The sequence below is a fragment of the Ananas comosus genome, linkage group 3 (assembly GCF_001540865.1).
Source record: "Ananas comosus cultivar F153 linkage group 3, ASM154086v1, whole genome shotgun sequence".
In the NCBI taxonomy this organism is placed as follows: domain Eukaryota; kingdom Viridiplantae; phylum Streptophyta; class Magnoliopsida; order Poales; family Bromeliaceae; genus Ananas; species Ananas comosus.
The window spans coordinates 9,700,699-9,719,364 of NC_033623.1; the positions used below are offsets into that span (position 1 = coordinate 9,700,699).

The window sequence follows — 18,666 nt, forward strand, 5'->3', positions numbered from 1 at the left end:
TAAATTATCTGGAAAGCATGAGAAGTAGGTGACATATTTAGGCCTTGTTTTGTTATGCATCAATTTTACATTTTTTTCCCCTTTTTTTTCTCTTTCACTTAATTCCATGCTTTGCGTAGTCTGATGACAGATTGTTTGCAATCTCTGCAACATTGGTGTTTGTTTTTTTTTTTTTAAGTAGTAGGAACAATTATCTCTAAGGCCTTTGCCATCCTCGGCGAGTGCTACCAGCACAAGGGATCCGTCGAGGCTGCACGGTGCACCTTCGACCCTGCCATTTGGATCGACGCCTGCTTGGAATTGGCTTGGCAGGACCTGCAGAGGCTATCCGGATCCAGAGGCAGACTCCCACATAAGGTTAATTGTTTGATTGAATCTTCCATCATATGTCATTCCAATCTTAGCAAGTTGCAGGTATTGACTGCAGAAATTTTTTTGTTGTTCTACCAACTAATTAGCCACCACCTTATTAGGAAAGTGCTTAATTGAATTAATATGCTTGAAGTCCTTTTTCCATTGTTCAACAATGTATTTTGATAGAATTTCAACCATACCTTAATAATTTTACACCGATAGCACATGCCTATCTAAAATATCCTTGAATTGAAAATAGCAACAAAATATAGCTAAATTCAAACTCATTTTCACTGTAAAGAACCTCATAGCTCTTTTGCTATAAGGCTAAACCATCTTTCATTCTTGTATGGTCTATTATCTCAAAGAAGGAAACTAATCCAACAACTTTCACTAGCGAAGGGGTGCAATAGGTCAAAGTCTTGATCTCTTCTTGGAATGTTAAACATTTTCAATATTGTGTAAATCTTCATGTAAAATTGCATTACTAATTGAAGGCCTATACTCTATATGCATATGAGAAAAAAGATCTGATTTTTTTAGTTTGTAGTGTTTAACGTAGTGAGCTCTTTTTATAAAAAAATTTGCTTTAATATATCCTATAAAATATATTTGTCACCTAAGAAATGTTGTTGGTTGATATTTTTACGAAAACAAGATTACTTAGCATTTTTTTTATTTGGTACTTTTCTACAAATCCTAGATTGCCCTTAAATTTTTGTTTGAGACGTGAAGCTAGCTATACAATTAGTGTTTAATTCTAGATAAGCTCTATCATGTCAAACATTTGATTCACAAGTAATATTAGACTGCTAAATAATAGTTTTAAATATTTTATGAATACAATTATTCCTAACCAACACTATTGAAGCATCAAATCAAACCACATTGAGCCAGTTCAACCAACTTACTAAATCAAAATCAATTCGGAATCAAGAGGACAACCGAACCACACCAAACGATCCAACTGCACCAATCACAACTTGATAGTTTTCAAATTTATAAATTTGTATTCTTGAGAGTGTATGGTTGTAACCTCCTCCACAATATAGGAGTAACCTCCTCCACAATAAGTGTGAGAAGTTCTCCTTTAGTTGTATAAGTTTCCCAATCGGACATTAATGAAGTGTATGAGCTTCCAATTTCTTTAAACACCATCAGCATTGTTACCGGCTCGACAAGCTCATTGGTAATAGTTAGTCAAAGCGAAAGTTTTGGATAAGGAGCTTCAAAATTCTACAGTGAGGAGAGCAAGATCTTCTTGGTATGATAAAGCTTATTATTTTGCATATTTTTCTATATTTTTCTTCAATTTTGTAGTATTGTTTTCCTCTTTATTGACATAGGAAGTCGTAAAATTTCTTAATTTTAATTTGCAAATAAACTATGATCTTTCTTTGTTATTAATTCTTTTCTTGTATTGGTTGTAGATGAATTCCTTTCATAATTGCAATTGAATTTAAAATAACCATATAATTAATAATCACGGCAAATTAAATTATGAGAATCATCATTTATAATTATGGATTCTAATTGATTTGTTATTTTTAAATTAATTTGCATATTTTTGAAAGTAAGTGTGTTAATTGAAGTGCTAAATTTTTTAGTAAGAAGTATTAGTGTCTAGATATGAAGTTTAGAATAGTCCATTATTTATGATTTTTGTTGTTGGGACTTGTTAAGGATTTTATAGGTTGGCGAATTTCGTNACAATGGACAAAAGTTGGATAAGTAAGCCGAGAAATGATAATGCGTACATTGATGGTGTTAGAAATTTTATTAAATTTGCTATAGAAAAATCATCGATAAATGGCAAGATCTTATGCCCATGTCGAAAGTGTTACAACAATTCTTCTTTTGTCCCAATTTTGGACGGAATTGGCTGATAAACTTGTATACCAAATAAACGTCGTTTTAGTTTACGACGTGTTAAATAATCGAAGTTTCAAAAATGAGTCAGCGGCCGCTTCTCTACATTGGGCCGTGAACCGGGCTATATGCTCGATCGTATTCTCGGTCTCATCGCCCGAGAACTTGTCAAACTTCGGCATTTTTCAGTTTTCCGGATACGGGTGCTCCACGTCGATGTTCGCGGGATAAGGAGATCTAAACACAGACCGCATTGCCGGCCTTACGCCAATTCCGAAAGTATTTCGGATGGCTTCTTCAATCCGTGCATATATTTCATTATTGTTCCCCTGCAAAGGAACCTGTGCTTCTACTACATTCGGTCCTTGCGGTAGACCGAAATTCGGTATAATAGGGTTAATTCCTTGCATATTCGGAGCCTGCACCCAACCCTTACGTCCATGTTTTGGGGCTAGTAAGCTAGTAAAGGAGGTAAACCCAATGCCATCTCCGACTGCAGGCTGGCGTTTATATTTGCCGGCCTATAAGCAGCCTGAAAATGTGCCATTTGCGGTTGCGCCTGTGAGACCGCCGGCGTGATGGGATTTTGTTGCACCGGCGCAGTTAGCGGCCCCTGTTGCCCCCCGTAAGGTTGCTCGTTTTGGGTAAATAACTGTCTGATTCGAACAATATTTTCATTGTAGGCCATGATGGCGGCCAGCACCGCGTCTAGTCGAGCGGTACTTTGATGGATATTTTGATCTACAGTTTGCAGGACTCGGGTCATCAGGCCGAGTGCCTGAGTTAGACTTGGCTCTTGATAAGCTACTAGTTTCTCCTTCAACTGGCAAAACTACTTGGCGTTCACCAGCATTGTCTAAATTGCTAGGTTGATCACTCCCAGAATTTCTAGGAACAACCCTATTGAGCAAATTCATGGCATTATTATCAGCCATGATTTCAATAAATAATAAAAATTACCTCAAACGGGTCCCACCGGGCGTGCCAAAAATTGTTCGTGCCGAAAATCTTCGATCCTCGACCCGATCAAAGGTCCTCCTTAGGGAGCTTGTCGGGATCGAAACCGCATATGGTACTGACCCTCAAAGTTAGCGCCCTTCGATCGATCAAGCGATTCGGCTGATGAGGGATCGGATCAGCCGAGTTCGAAGACTCTACAGTAAATCCGGTTCGGCCGGATGAGCCGAATGTACGGACCAAGCAAGAGCTGAAGTCGGCCAAGGAGCTGAATGGCTAAAGAACACAGGAATTGATCGGCTTGAAGAGCCGAATGCCTTTATATATTAATAAAGCAGAGTGTGCCCGAGGGGCATACAGACTCTGAAAATCTAATCTACAACAGAGTGTGCCCGTGGGGCATACAGACTCCAGAGATCTAACTTAAAAGCTACTCCTAGGAAAGCAGTAAATGCGGGTAAAAAAGATTACATGTAGACTACTCCTAGAAAGCGATAAATGCAGGAAAGGAAAGATATGAAAATGCGATGGTCTTTTCGTTCAGGGCAGAGAAAGACCCCTATTGCAGGATTCGAAATTACTATTTATAGTAATATCAACCCACATTATTGGTTGGTTGAAAGTAGTTGGGGGAGTGGCTGTAACCATGATCGTGGAAGTTACGCCCCACTTCTCAACCGTTCCCGCCTAAACGGTCTCAACCTTCAGGCACTGTAAGGACTGAGATTTTTGCAGTGTAGCTAAACTCTCAGTTGACGATGTTTTTGTGTGTAATTTAATTACAAAAGCACTCGTCTAGTTTCGGGCGAAATCGAGTTAAAACGGAAATTCTACGCGATTTCCAAGTTTCACTTAAAGTGAATAGTAACTCGATTTTCCGGAGAAGCCACGGTGAGAAGTTGGCTTCTGGCTCGTACCGGACTCTGTTTATAGCAGTCCAATAGCTCGTTTCGACCGGGTCAGCTATTCTGGAACTAATGGCGCTGACGGATTTTGAGTTTGACGCACGGATTTCGAGAAAATCCAAAAATACATGTTTTATATGTATTTNCCTAGCACATCATGGCTCAAGTTGAAGCTTGTTTTTAGGTTAGAACACTTCTCTTACACTCTATTTGAGAGATTTGCTAGAGATTTGGAAGAAACCTAGTTTTTGAAAAATTAGGATTTATTTTGGGATTTTGTAAGGACTGAGATTTTGGTAGTGTAGCTAAACTCTCTGTTGACGATGTTTTTGTGTGTAATTTAATTACAAAAGCACTCATCAAGTTTCGGGAGAAAACGAGTTAGAACGGAGATTTTACGCGATCTCCAAGTTTCACTTAAAGTGAATAGTAACTCGGTTTTTCGGAGAAGCCACGGCGCGAAGTTGGCTTCTGGCGCGTATCGCACTCCGTTCATAGCAGTCCAATAGCTTGTTTCGAATAGTTCAATTATTTTGGAACCGATGACGCTGACGGATTTTGGGTTTGATGCACGGATTTCAAGAAAATCGAAAAATACATGTTTTATATGTATTTGTGTGTCACTTTGTCTGTAGGAAAAGAGAACGAATTTCGTCGCGAATCCGTGACCGATCGAGGCGAAACGAAATCGTAGGTTTGTTGCCTCAGACGTGCTGATCGCACTGGTGCGATCTATTCGCAAATTTGACAGACAGATCTGCGGAGAAAATGCGTTGTTCGAGGAGAGGTCGGTGATGGCAAAACAGTATTCTCGCAAAAGTTGTGACATTTTATGAACCGTTTCGCGTGAAACGCATGTGGAGGTGCATTTGCGCATTTTGCACGCGCTGTGAAGGACTCAATATTAAATATTGAGTTTTGATGTGTTTTTCTGCAAAATGGAGCTATATGTATTTAAGTCCTCTAGGGTTTCACCTTGGAACCGAACCCTAGATGATCCATAGCTAACCCTTGTCGCCCCTAGCCACCTTCACCTCACTCCCCTGCCCTAGCCGCACACCCCCGATCGCTGCCGGCTGAGCCCGGCCACTGCCGAGCCATCATCTTCCTCCCTCTCCATCTCTCTCTCCATTTCTCTATTTTCTTCTCAGGTTAGAGCCCAGGCCGAGGCTGCATTGCCTCCAGTCTCTTCCTTGGCATCTTCCCGGAGCCCCGGCGACCCTCCCCGCCGGCCGCCGCCGCCCCGAACCGCCCCTAGCGCCGCTGCTGCACCCTGCAACTGGCTGGGCCGAGCCCTGGCCGAGGCAAGCCTACAGCCTTTCCCGAGTGCCGCCGCCACATTGGACCACCACCTGCCGACTTCTCGGACCCCTGGCGTCCCTCCCCGCTGGTCGCCGCCGCCCCTGCGGGCCGCCACCGCCATCTTGGCCAGCCGCAGCCGCCCCAGACCCGCTCGAGTCGAGGCAAGGTCGCGACTCCTTCCCTGCGCCGCCGCCACTCGGGGCCGCACCCGAGGCACCCCTCCGGCCTCCAGCAACTCTCCGCCGCCGTCCCGGAGCTCCCCAGCTACCGCCGTGGCCACCATTGCCCATGGAACCAGAGCCCTAGCTGGTACGGGGTCGGTTTGCTCCGCCGTCGCCGTCGCCGCCGCCGCTCTCCGCGACTAACCGAGGTGAGCAGTGTGCTCCTTCCTTCCCCCGTACCCATTTCTGGCCCATGCGCACCCTGTCGTGCCGCCGGAAGCCGGCCGGAGCAAGTTTGCTCCGGCCAAGCCCGAAATAGGGCTTAGTTGAGTGGGTTTGTTGTTCTGAGCTTCCCGAGGCCTCCCGATCAATATGGAAGGGAGCACGATGTCATGGCAAATCGTTAATCATCGTGCTCACCTTGGTTTCTGTCGGAAAGGCCCCGTTCTGCTATTTTGGCGGTGTCGACCCTATAGAGCCTTTTTGGCTGCTGTTTCAGGTTTGCGCGTGTTTTTTCGGCGATCCGAGGCTGTCCCGATGCCTGCGGAGGTGAGCATGGTGATTGTTGGTCAGTGCCGATCACAGTGCTCACCTCACTTTGGTTCAACGGATTCTGGTTAGTTCTGTTCGGCACGATTTTCCCCGACTGCGCGCTGTTCACAGAAATTTTGGGTTGCTCCCACGCCTCCCACAATGAGTCGTTGTGCTCCGGATCATGAGCACGGCCTCCGACGCATCGAGACCTGTCAGTACCTGTCTCGGCAGACCTTGGAAGTCCTCGGTTTGCGTGAACGAGCCACTTGATCGCTCAAATTACATAAAATGATAGGATTTTATGTAATTAGAGGGACTTTGTGCAATTGTGCACCTTAGGGCTACTGTGGGCAGTGTGTATGCATGTGTAGTGACCTTTGAATTGATTGTCCATGATCCGATAGCCTTCACGGAAATTAAAGAGTCGATTTTGGTGCGTTTTTTGGCAAAATTTGCCGAAAGAACGCGGTTTCAGTTCGAATTTCTTCCGACGTCATTTGGTTACCCTGTGAGTTGTCGCTAAGCCTTGTTGGCTGGTCAACCACCATCACATTGTAGGTTTGGTGATGATAGGTGAGCGACGGTGGGTTCCGGTGTCGAAATAGACACTTCCGGGAACCCGGATCCGAACAATTATCCGACAATAATTGTTCGGTTGTGTTACCTTGTGTTTGCTGCCAAGACATTCAAATTGGTGTGTTTTGTGGCAGCGGGTGACTCGTGGTATGAGTCGGTGAGTTTCGGGACACTTAGTGGGCCCCGACAGCATCCCGGTGTGGTTTTCGGGACTTCCGGTGAGTTACGATGATCGGTTTTGGAAAATCGATTACGGGGATCTTATGTGGGGGGTTTATGAGTCTCGTACTTTGGGTTAGTGGTTTGGATACTGACCTGGTGGATCTTCTTAGGTCCGGTAGACTCTGTGCGTACCTAGTGTTCCGACGCTACAGTGACATGTGGGTGCTTCAAGCTGGTAGTCGGTGAGATCGTTTCACCCTTCCTCTGTTCTTTCATTCAGTATCATAGCCTCTACATGTCAGTTATTTGTTTATCATTGTTTATCGTATCTCGTTGATTGCATTTGGATAGTTGTGGATAGACATATAGAGTAGGCTTGCATTTGTATATTGCACCTCTGTGGACCTTGGGTCCAGGCAACACATCGACTCCTTTGTCATGTGTTTCGATCTGGTTGATCGTGGTTCGGCGTTGTACGCTCTTATTTCTGGCTTCGGCCTAGGCACCGGCTTCAGTCGGTTTTTGTTTGAGCATACCAGCATGACTTAGTCACAACACTTGGAGGTATTCAAGACACCGGATCGGTTTGGCCACCGATCGGAGGTGTACCTATCCGGATAGATCGTCCTGTGGGGAGGATGGATCAGGTCGGTGCAGATTAGTAACAGGCAGCGCTTGAGGTCTGTGGACCGATATAGCAGGCACCAGATTGGGTACAGTTTTGGTTTGTTTACATTGAGGCATTCTCGTATTGTTTCTATACAGTAGCAGTTTACTTATTGTTTCTTATCATATCTGTTATAGCTACTGTAGTTCATTTTCGTATATCAGCATATATATTCGTTTACCATATCTCCTTTGGTTTCCGGTGATTACGGCTTGCCTTCGTGGCTTTGTCGTACCCACTGGAAAACTATGGTTGCGGTTTCTCATTTCCTATTCCCCCAGGGTGACATGGACGAGGAGTTGAATTTTGGGCTCGACGGGAGGACGATCTAGCTAGTCTGGTATAGCAACCGTCACCCTAGTTACTTTCATTTCGGCACTTAGTAGTTTTAATAATAAATGGTTCAGTTAGATGATCATTACTGATGTTTGAATGTTTGAATGAGTTGGTTTTCCTCCTATGCATGAAATTGTGGATCTGAGATTAGAGATTTGCGGATTCGTGATTTTGGTTTTATGGATAGTTGATTCTCGATTTATATATTTACGAATTTATACATTGTGGTTTTCTACCCCTTGAGGTAGTCGATTTTCAAAATAGAGTTTTCGTGTGGAAAATAGTTTTTACAATGTTTTCAAATTGGTTTTTGTGAATGTTTGAATTAGATTTTTAAAAGCAAAGCTTTCGGGTGGGGAGCACTTTTAATAGGATGACTGTTGTATTATTCATTGCATCATCCAGCGCCTAAGGAGTACTTAGAGGTATGCATTATCTCTAAGGATTGCTAGCTGTATGAAAATGCATGGCATGATGATTGTTGATTGGTAAATATAGATTGTGGTTGAGATTCTGATGTACTGTTGGTATGCCGTGCAAATACAAATGAGACTCTATCCGAGTGGGTAGAGGAATTTTGTATTTGTGGTAGATCTGTACGACACGTGGGCCAAGTTGGAGAAAAAAAGGCACGTTTTTCGCAACTCTGTTTTAAAAAGGCTTTTAAAATCGGCCCGGGGGCGTGACAGGCACCTTATTACCGACTCCTGGTGTACCACGTGTCCTTATTTCTTTGGCTCATACGTAGGGTAAGGTCGGCATATTAATTTTAATTTTGGCATCAACACCAAGATTAAAAAGAATTTATATGTCATCTAAAATTGCTTCATTAATGAGATGGCATGATAAAGGTCGCATTAAATATGGACTCTTGAGACACCCAGCAGATGGCCTCGCGTGGAAATCATTTGATGATCATTATCTTGATTTTTCTTCTGATCCTCGTAGTGTTAGACTTGGTTTTGCTAGCGATGGATTCAATCCTTTCCGAACAATGAGTACCACTTATTAAAAGCACTTGGCCGGTGATATTGATTCCTTATAAGTTACCTCCGTGGTTATGCATGAAATAATCATCATTCATCCTATCAACAGTCATCCCTGGTGAAAAAGGTCCAGGTAATGATATTGATATTTATTTGCAACCTTTAATAGCGGAGTTAAAACAATTATGGAATGGTGTTGATGCTTTTGATGCTTCTACTAAGCAAAGCTTTATCAAGAAAGGAGCTTTTATATGGGCTATTAATGATTTTCCTGCCTATGCTAATTTATCCGGTTGGAGCACAAAGGGGCGTGTTGCTTGCCCTTGTTGTGGGGTTTCAATCGATTCACGTTGGTTGAAGCATAGTAAGAAGTTCTGTTATATAGGCCATCGTCGATGGCTAGAACCAAATCATTCGTTTCGATATCAACAAAATCAATTTGATGGTACTATAAAGTTGCATTTCGCTGCAATATCACCATCTGGAATTGATGTCCTAAGGCAACTAGAGGGCACAAGTTACAAATATGGCAAAGGCTCAAAATCTTCTAAGAAAAGGATAAGAGAGGAAGTTGCTAGTTCTGCAAATCAAGTAGTGGATGAAGTTGGCACTACAAATCAAGTAAGAGTGTTTGAAGATGCCGATGAGTTCATTGGGGATGGCCATGATTTTCATGAAGTTGGGAATGATAGTGATCCATTAGATACATCAACACAAAGTGTAGTGAAAAATTTTTGGAAGAAAGAAAGCATCTTTTTTGAACTGCCATATTGGAAGTACAATCTTCTTCGACATAATTTAGATGTCATGCATATACAGAAGAATGTTTGTGATAACTTTATTGGAACCTTTTTGAATATGCATGGTAGGACAAAAGACAATTTGAATGCACGAAAGGACCTAGAGGATATGGGCATACGACATGATCTACATCCCAAGTTGCAATCGAACAACAAAACTTACATACCTCATGCAATCTACACTATGTCTACACAAGACAAAGTAAATTTTCTGACAGTTTTAAAAAATATTAAAGTTCTAGATAGGTACACATCGAATATCTCAAGATGTGTAAATCTAAAAGAACGGACGCTTTCAAACCTCAAGAGTCATGAAGAGTCATGATGGTCATATTTTACTGCAGGATATTCTTCCATTAGCTTTGAGAGCATCTATGTCAAAACAGATTATCACAATTGTTTCGAAACTATCATTATTTTTCAAATCAATATGTTCCAAATCTCTTGATCCAAAAGCTCTTGATCAGTTGGACTCAAGTGTTGCATTAACACTATGCCACATTGAGAAAATATTTCCCCCTAGTTTTTTCACTATCATGGTTCACCTTATTATTCATTTAGCATCGGAGGCCAAATTAGGTGGTCCTGTACACTACAGATGGATTATCCCATTGAAAGGTGAGAAATTTAAATCTAAATAATTTATGTATCATTAGTTTATATATTTGACCAATTTATTACTAGACTAAGCAAATTAACAACATATATATTATGTTACAAAATTTTATTATGCTAGGTACTTGGTACGGCTAAAATCTTATATACGTAACAGAGCTAAACCAGAGGGCTCGATTGCTGAAGGATACATTGCAGAAGAATGTTTAACATTTTGTTCAAGATATTTGGAAGGTGTGGAAACAATATTCAATCGACCACAAAGAAACTATGATAACATAGATAATGCGGAAGTTTATATGTTTTTATCCGGTGGGCGAGTATTAGGGAATTTCGAAAGCATTGTGCTGGATGAAATCTCATTAGCGCAAGCACATCGCTATGTGCTACTTCATTCTGACAAAATTTCTTCATATCGTAGGTGAATACCATTTTACTAGTTTTATTCATAATATTTATTTTTTTATTGTACAAATTTGAGTCCACTAAATAGTTAGCCATTAACATAATATAGAGAATTTTTGGTGGCTCAACGAAGAGCTAATCGTGCGATTCGAGCTAATCAAAGTATTGAGCAAAATTGGCTAGTAGAAAAATTTTCTGAATGGTTTTAAGACAGGTAAACAATAATTATTGAATGAAATGTTATATATATTTTACTATAAAATAATTACTTAACCTATTCTTGATCATAGGTACCAAAACTACATGAGAGCAATTGTTCAGAAGAAATCATTGCAATGGCAAGATGTCCAAATAATATTACAAAAAGATTTAGTGGTTTTATCATAAATGGATTTCGGTTCCACACAAAGGATCGTGAAAAGTTTCGTAAGACTCAAAATGGTGGAGTTATGGTAGAAGCAGACGAGCAAACTTATTATGATGCACTCACTGATATTTTTGAGCTAGATTATTTTGGGAAGTTTAAAGTTGTCTTATTTCGTTGCGATTGGTGGATGTTAGGTCACCAAGGAGTTTAAAGCAAGACATGAATGGATCAACTCTTATTAACTTTTCCAAGCTGATACACACTGGGCAATTTTTGAAAGATGACCCATTCATATTCTCATCTCAAGCAAAACAAGTGTTTTATGTGCAAAATCCTAGAAATGAAGATTGAAATCACGTTATCATCACAAAACCAAGGACACGCAACGAATAAACGAGTAATGACACGTGCTAAGGATGTATGGAACTTGCCTAATGGGCAAAGAATTGTAATTAAATGTAACAAATTTGGGCAACCAGTGAAGAAAAGGGGGTGGCATCCTTGGAGGTTGGCTTGGGACTCTTTCACGAAAAGGAAATTTCTGCTCTCTTAGCTACAATAGTTGGAAAAATGTGCCTAACACAGTGAAAACAGAACTTATTCAACTAACTCGGATAAAACCAATTGTACTAATCTTTTAGTAGCACAAAATTTATGTATACTCAATGGTTGCTGTAAGAGTTAATTTTTTTTATGATTAGTAGCGATCTACATCTTGTTCTATTAATCTCAATAGCTGCTGTAGGAGTTAATTTTTTTTTATGATTAGTAGTCATCTATATCCTGTTCTATTAAACTTACCGTATAGTTATTATTAACAATGATCATTGTTGAGGTATTACTAGATCATTTTGTAGGTGGAACCACTTGTGAACGAAACAGGGTGCAATTTTTTTTTTTTAAGCGACAAACTTCATTTAGTTATAAAGTTCTTAGTATTATAGATGTAGTTTGCAACTTAATTTTCAGTTAGTGTTTAAAACTTTTATATTCCTTTTAAAATTTTTTATGCCTATAGTTTAAAAATATCTCAAGGAGCTTAAATATCATGATATTTTTCAATAATAGATTAAAAGTAGTTCAATATTAATTTTTAATGAGTTTCAGTGTTTAAATTTTGACTACATTTTTTTTTTCTTGTAGACTAAATTTAAACTACCAATGGACAATAATGTCAATGCATGGATATTAAAATCAGTTAGTTGAAAATGAAAGAATTATAAATGTGAACTCAAAGCAAAATATACGATAGAGGACTACACAGAGCAACAATTAGTGAATGTTGTTCCCAAAGAAATTGTGCCTCAACAGTGGGTAGACCTTGTGCATTACTGGTTTTCGGAAAAAAGTCAGGTAGAGCATTTTTATACATTAAATGGTTATTCCTTGATGTTACAAATTTTATGGTTCTTAGCACAATTTTTTTTTTGACAGTTATATTCTCGGATAGGGCGGGCATCACGTGCAAAACATACAACTCCTCACACAACAGGCTCTATGTCTTTTGCTAGGAAAAGACAAGAATTTGTATGCTAATTTTATTATTACTTTAGTTTTTATAAAGTGTAGCTTTTTAGTTCCTTTTACCCTGATATATACTTGGTTTGGGTGCAATATTGCTCTATTAGATTACACTTTTTGTTTTTTATTCCTAAGCTGTTAAGTAGTTTTAACTTGTATATTGGGACTAATTTATTCACTGCCATTAATTACAGGAAGAGAAAAATCAAAGAGAACCTAGACGTATTGAATTTTTTGCAGTTACTCACAAATCAAAAGATGGGAGTTATATTAATACTGCAGCAAGTAACTTCATAGTGCGTAGTAAAAACACATTACTATGAATACATATACACACAAATATAATTTTGTATAGTTGAATTAAGTTTTCTTTTATTACTCTATGCAGAGTGATGCCATGGTAAAAGTGAATGCTAGTATCACTTCAGAATCTTCAGCTTCAGCTATTGAACTGGAGAATGATGCTTTCATTCGCACGAAGGGAAAAGATCGATATGGTCTAGTAAGAGGGTATGGGATTGGTGTAGTGCCAACACAAGTATTTGGGCCAAAAGCATATATTGGAAATGTTCGATATGATGATAATATGGAAGAAGTACAAAGATTGAAATCAAAGATACAACTGATGCAAGATACGTACGAGTCAAGATTGGTTGAAATGCAAGAAGAATATGAATCGAAATTAGACATGATACATCAAAATTATGAATCACGCATGAGTGGGATGCAATCTCAGTTGAATGAAGTCACCTCTATTTTGTTAAACTTTGTCATACCGTCTGATATTTTAGGTGCCGAGCCGAGGGGTCGTACATCAACTTAGAGAATTTTGTTTAGCTCCTCATTTTGAGCTTTACTTGCATTAAAACTCAAATAGTTTATCATATATATGTTGTTATGTTGATCATTTTGGCTTTTGTATTTAGTGAAATTGTTATGTTGATCATTTTGGGTTTTGTATTTAGTGAAATTGTTATGTTGATCATTTTGGGTTTTGTATTTAGTGAAATTGAAACAGTTCCGTATCACCTTTTGTTTTAAATTTGAATTGTTCAAATGTTAACTAGTTGACTTGTGGAATTGTTTTGAATTCTTCTCATAAATTTGCTTATGTATATTTTTTTTTTCCTCTGGATGTTTGTTCTTTTTAATGCTGCAATTTGTAAAGTATATAGTTTGCAAGTTTTAATAAAATGTCCAATGAAAAAAAAATTAATCAAAATTTTAAAAAATATTTTAAAAATTGTTTTATGCTATTTTAAATGCTTGAAAAATATAACCATGGTATTGAGATGACGACGCATGAAAGCGCCGGCAAAAATGCCAACGCTATAAAAAGTTGCTATATTTTTAAAATTTTTATAATATTTTGAAACTTAGGAACGCATTGAAGCATCGCCAAAATTAAATTGACGACGTATGAGAGCGTCGGTAGTAATTAACCAACGCATGCATAAAGCGTCGCCATTTCGTTACCGACACTGCATTTAACGACGCACTTGCCGACGCTTTTCTTTGCGTCGGTGGACATTTTGCCGACGTTTAAGAGCGTCGTAAAGTTTAAAAAAAGGGGTAGGTAGAAACCCTTTTTGTTGTAGTGTTATATATAGTATATTAGCCTAGTTCTATATATATATATATATATATATATATATATATATAATACTTATATATATAAAGCTTAAGGGGCGTAATGGAGGATCAAGTGATGATACACTTACGAATTAATTATGATGAATCAAATTTAAAATCAAGAGTCTACCAATTATGACTAGTATTCAAATCATAAGTAATTGTGAAAATTTAAGAATGATAATCTCTCAAGTATGGCAACCAGTCCAAATAGAAAATATTTGAATTCAAATATTGTACATTTCTAGAATGTAATTATGTAAATATTGCAATTTCAAGAATAATGGGATTATATTTTGTATTTAATAATTCTATATATTGAGAGTTTGTTTTGTGTGTTCTCCTTTAAGGATAACAACCATGTTTCCACTAATTATAATTTTCTTCAACCACCGCTAAACCTAGGGAACTACTATCATCTCAACTATACATGTTGCCTCCTTAACTAACTGTTATTTAATTATAAGAGTTAGATTAAGAAAATATTTTACAGAATAATTTTAAAAAATATTCAGTAGCAATTAATACAGCTGTTCTCATTTTAGTTTATCAACTAGAGTTTTGTGCACGATGTTAAGACAAATTTGAATCATTTACTACTAGATAGATTGATCTTTCAGCTTAAGACGATATTAAAGTCACTCTTAAAAATTTGATCTTTCACTATTTTGTAGCATATATATTTCCGGCTATCATTTTGTTGTCTTTTTCTTAACATCTTCAATAAATCTAAATGGTATATATGGTTCAGCGAATACCAACCATGTATGTGCACCTAATTGTTAAAATAAGTATTGATCATTTTATATTAGAATAAGTATTGATCAACTTTTTAGATATCGATCTTATAATTTAATTGAACTTGGCAAAATTTTGTCAATTGGTAATGATCGAGTCTCATAAGTTATTCTATTAATAACAAGAATCCGTAAGTTCTTCTATTAATAACAAGAACACTTCGTGTCTAGTAGAAAAAAAAAATTAGGTAAAAACGTATAAATTTATTTGAATTATGAATTCTTGTAAATCAACTATCCAAACTTTTATAATTCTAATTTTATTATTTAAATTTTTAATTTGTTTGATTTTAATTAGTAAAAAATATTCTGATTTTCAAATGATCCAAAAATAGTGCAGAAAAAATTTATGCGATATAACCTAAAGTTGGATATGAGTTATTAAAGTTTCTGCACATTCAAAATATATGGAAACAACTCAAACACTTTGCATTAAATATGCTGACTCATTGATAATCAATGTCAGCAAAACTCTCTTAAATAAAAAAAAAACTTTTGCAGCCTTGCAGGTACTCATTATAAAATTGAGTTGGATTTTGTTAATAATATCATCATGAGGTGGAGCAAAAGAAAAAAAAAAAAAAATAAAAAAAAAAAAAAATCTAAAAGCAATTTCTAGTACATCTTGCTTTATTGGTTTGAGAATTGAAATCCCCAGAGAAAAGTACATCGTTTCTCTCTCATCCTTAGTACTATGCTATCATTATAGTCTCTCTTTTAGGACACGCTCACTTTTCCCCCATCTGGGTTGTTTCAAGTAAAGTGAACATTCTCTAGATCATGCACAGATATGTCACAGGTCCTTTCAACCAAATAGGGTTTCATTGAACTTTTTTACACTGAATTTTAAAGGTGTTTTCACCTATATATAAAGTGCATTATTATGCTTTCCTTGATTTTTAAGTTATTGCTGAACTTAGGTTTTGTAACTGATGATGCATATGATTAACACTAGTTTGAATCTCCATTCACTTGGTCTATTAATCATTCTCTCAAATAATACAAACTAAATCATCTATTCTTAAGAACACCTCATGGAAAACTAAAAGAACTAAAAAACAAAATCTCATTTTGAACCTTTTATCATCGAATTTTGATGGAAATCTCATATAATTAAAACTGCTGTTAATTTGAATCAGAAATAGATCTCCTACATAGTGATTAATGAAAACCATAAACAACACAATAATTCATTTTGAAATTCTATTATTTGTTGATGAAGTGTTGATTCAGTAGACACATCCTGAAAAAAATAATAAAAGGAAAAAAAATTACAGTACAACAGTTAAAATTACTGTTTGCTGCGTAGTCTAATTAGGCCAAAGACAATGAAAGACGTGTATTAATTAACAAAATCCTCAGTTCCACTAATTAAACCACAAGTAAGTAAGTAACACTCCACTTCAAAATCATAAACCACATGATCACATTAATTCTAACATAGCACATCAGAAAACAAAATAAACAAGAGCACAAATTCAGTTAATTAATCCTGATTAAGCGTAATCAGAATGATTAGAAGGGCCGTCGGCCGCCGCCCCAACCGTAGGGCTCCGACGGCACCGGCACACTTCCGCCGAGGAGGTTCTGCGGGAGCCCGTGGAATGCGTTCGCCTCCGCTGCCGCCGCCGCCGCCAAAAGCTGCTGCTGCTGCTGCTGTGCTTGGCCGCCGAGCATCGCGGCGGCGGCGGCGGCGGCGGATGGCGGCTGGTCGTCCTCCTCGAGCGGCAGGCGCTCGTAGGCGGCGTTGGCGAAGGACGCGGCCATTATGATCACGGGTCCAGACGCGATGAGCGACCCGACGACGCTCCCCCCGACGACCTGACCCTGGCCGCCGGAGAGGTAGACGGTGAGCCCGGTGGCCTCCGGCGGGGCCGGCGGGGGGAGGAAGGATCCGGAGAGGGAGAGAATTTCGAAGTGGCCGTGCAGGTTCAGCACGGCGCCGCTCTGCGACGACGCTGCTGCGGCTGCGGCGGCGGCGGAGGCCGGGGGCTGCCGCAGCGCGACGTTGGTGACGGTGCCGACGCCGCTGAGAACGCAGACGCCGCGCTGGCGCCGCCGCGCGAAGGCCGCCACGCTCTCCGCGACGTCGCACCCGCCCGCCACCTCCATCACGTGCGTCCGCAGCGCGTTGGCGCTGTCCCGCGTGATCACGATCGGCGGCTTCGCCTTGTTCTTCGACCCCGCCGGGCGTCCCCGCGGCCTCCGGTTCACATCGTTACTATTATTATTATTATTATTATTATTGCCGTCGCCGTCGCCGCCGCTGTTGTTGTTGTTGTTGTTGTTGTTGTTGCTGCTGTCGTTGGCGTTGTCGTCGTCGTCGTCGTCGTAGTCGCGCTTCTTGCCGCGGCTGCGCAGGTCGTCGTCGGATTTGAGCTGAGGGTGGAGGTGGTGGTGGTGAAAGTCTTGGAATAATGGGGGAAGATGATGGCCATGTGTTGATGCTGTTACCGGATCCATAAACTTGCCCTAATTAAATTTCTTTCTTTCTTTTTTTTTCTTCTTCTTCCCTTTTATTTTCCTTTTTATTTTTCCCCCTAAATACAAAGAACAGGTGGGATGGGGCAAAACCTAGGAGATGGAACAGTGAAGAGAAAGCAAAGGGGGAAGAACCAAAGAAAAGGAGATGAGAAGGGAGAGAGAGAGAGAGAGAGAGAGAGAGAGAGGAGAACAATAATTTTCATTAACTATTCAATTAAGAAAAAAAGAAAAAGGCTAAAAGGAGGAGAAGTAGAGGAAAGATCAAAAGAAAGACGGCGCCCTGCCTCCTCCCTTTTTCCTATCTCTCCTTTCTTTTTTTGAAAAAGAAAAATTATAGTAAATAAATAGAAGAGTCATATACCACAACCAATGCTACTCCTCACCAGAAACAAAATGGAGGCATTTCTCTTGTCACCCACCAACTTCTCAGCTGATTCCAAAATTAAGCATCTTATTATAACCCCTCCTCTCTCTCTCTCTCTCTCTCTCTCTCTCTCTCTCTCTCTCTTTCTCTTTTATTTTATTTTTATACCCCTCTCTCTCTCTCTCTCTCCACCCTCCTCACAAAGCCAACTCGTAGCTACCAATAATTGTTAGCACTCCCCTTTCTCTCTCCTGTATTAGATTTCTTTTGAAAAGAGGGCATACACGGGAAGTTTTGAGGATTGGTTGGATTCTCATTGAGTATGGTTTGCCCCAGTTAAATATGGACTAATCAACTTCTAGCTTATTCCTTTCTTCTTTTGTGAGTGTTATGTTTATGCTATGGTCTCTTTTATTCTAGGCCAGTTATTATCATATGTGTTAACACTATTTCCATATTGTTCCTATCATATCAATCTTTTGAGCTAGTTCTGAACATCTCTCGATTTCAAAAAGTTTTAAGTTCAGTTTCCTACATATACTCTTCTTGATATATATCAAGAGTCAAAGTGTTTGGTGGTTAATATTCGAAGTCCCAAGTTCGAATCCTAATTGATTCACATTTCCAGCTAAGTTTATTTCTAAATAAAATAAACGAAGCAGATAACATGCTACCTATCTCTCAAACAAAAAAAGATATATATATATCTACCGAGCGTATAAGCAGAGAATAAAAATTTTATGATGACAGTCCCCAAGGCGAAACCATCAATGAGATCCAACAGTCAACTTATATATGAAATGCATGAATCATTTCTCAAAGAATTGAGATTGGTAGCGATTGGATGGTCTTATATTGGGAACAGTCTGATC

General features: G+C 39.2%; 1 protein-coding gene and 1 long non-coding RNA gene across 2 annotated transcripts; one reads left to right on the forward strand and one right to left on the reverse strand.

The window, feature by feature from the left end:
- On the forward strand, positions 12,322-12,809 carry LOC109707099. Its single transcript, XR_002215407.1, has 3 exons — positions 12,322-12,349; positions 12,431-12,523; positions 12,712-12,809. It is a non-coding gene; the product is annotated as an uncharacterized LOC109707099 (long non-coding RNA).
- LOC109707211 (AT-hook motif nuclear-localized protein 22-like) lies at positions 16,171-18,250 on the reverse strand. Its single transcript, XM_020228335.1, has one exon. The coding sequence runs from the start codon at positions 17,407-17,409 to the stop codon at positions 16,462-16,464; it is 948 nt and encodes a 315-aa protein (XP_020083924.1). The 5' UTR covers positions 17,410-18,250; the 3' UTR covers positions 16,171-16,461.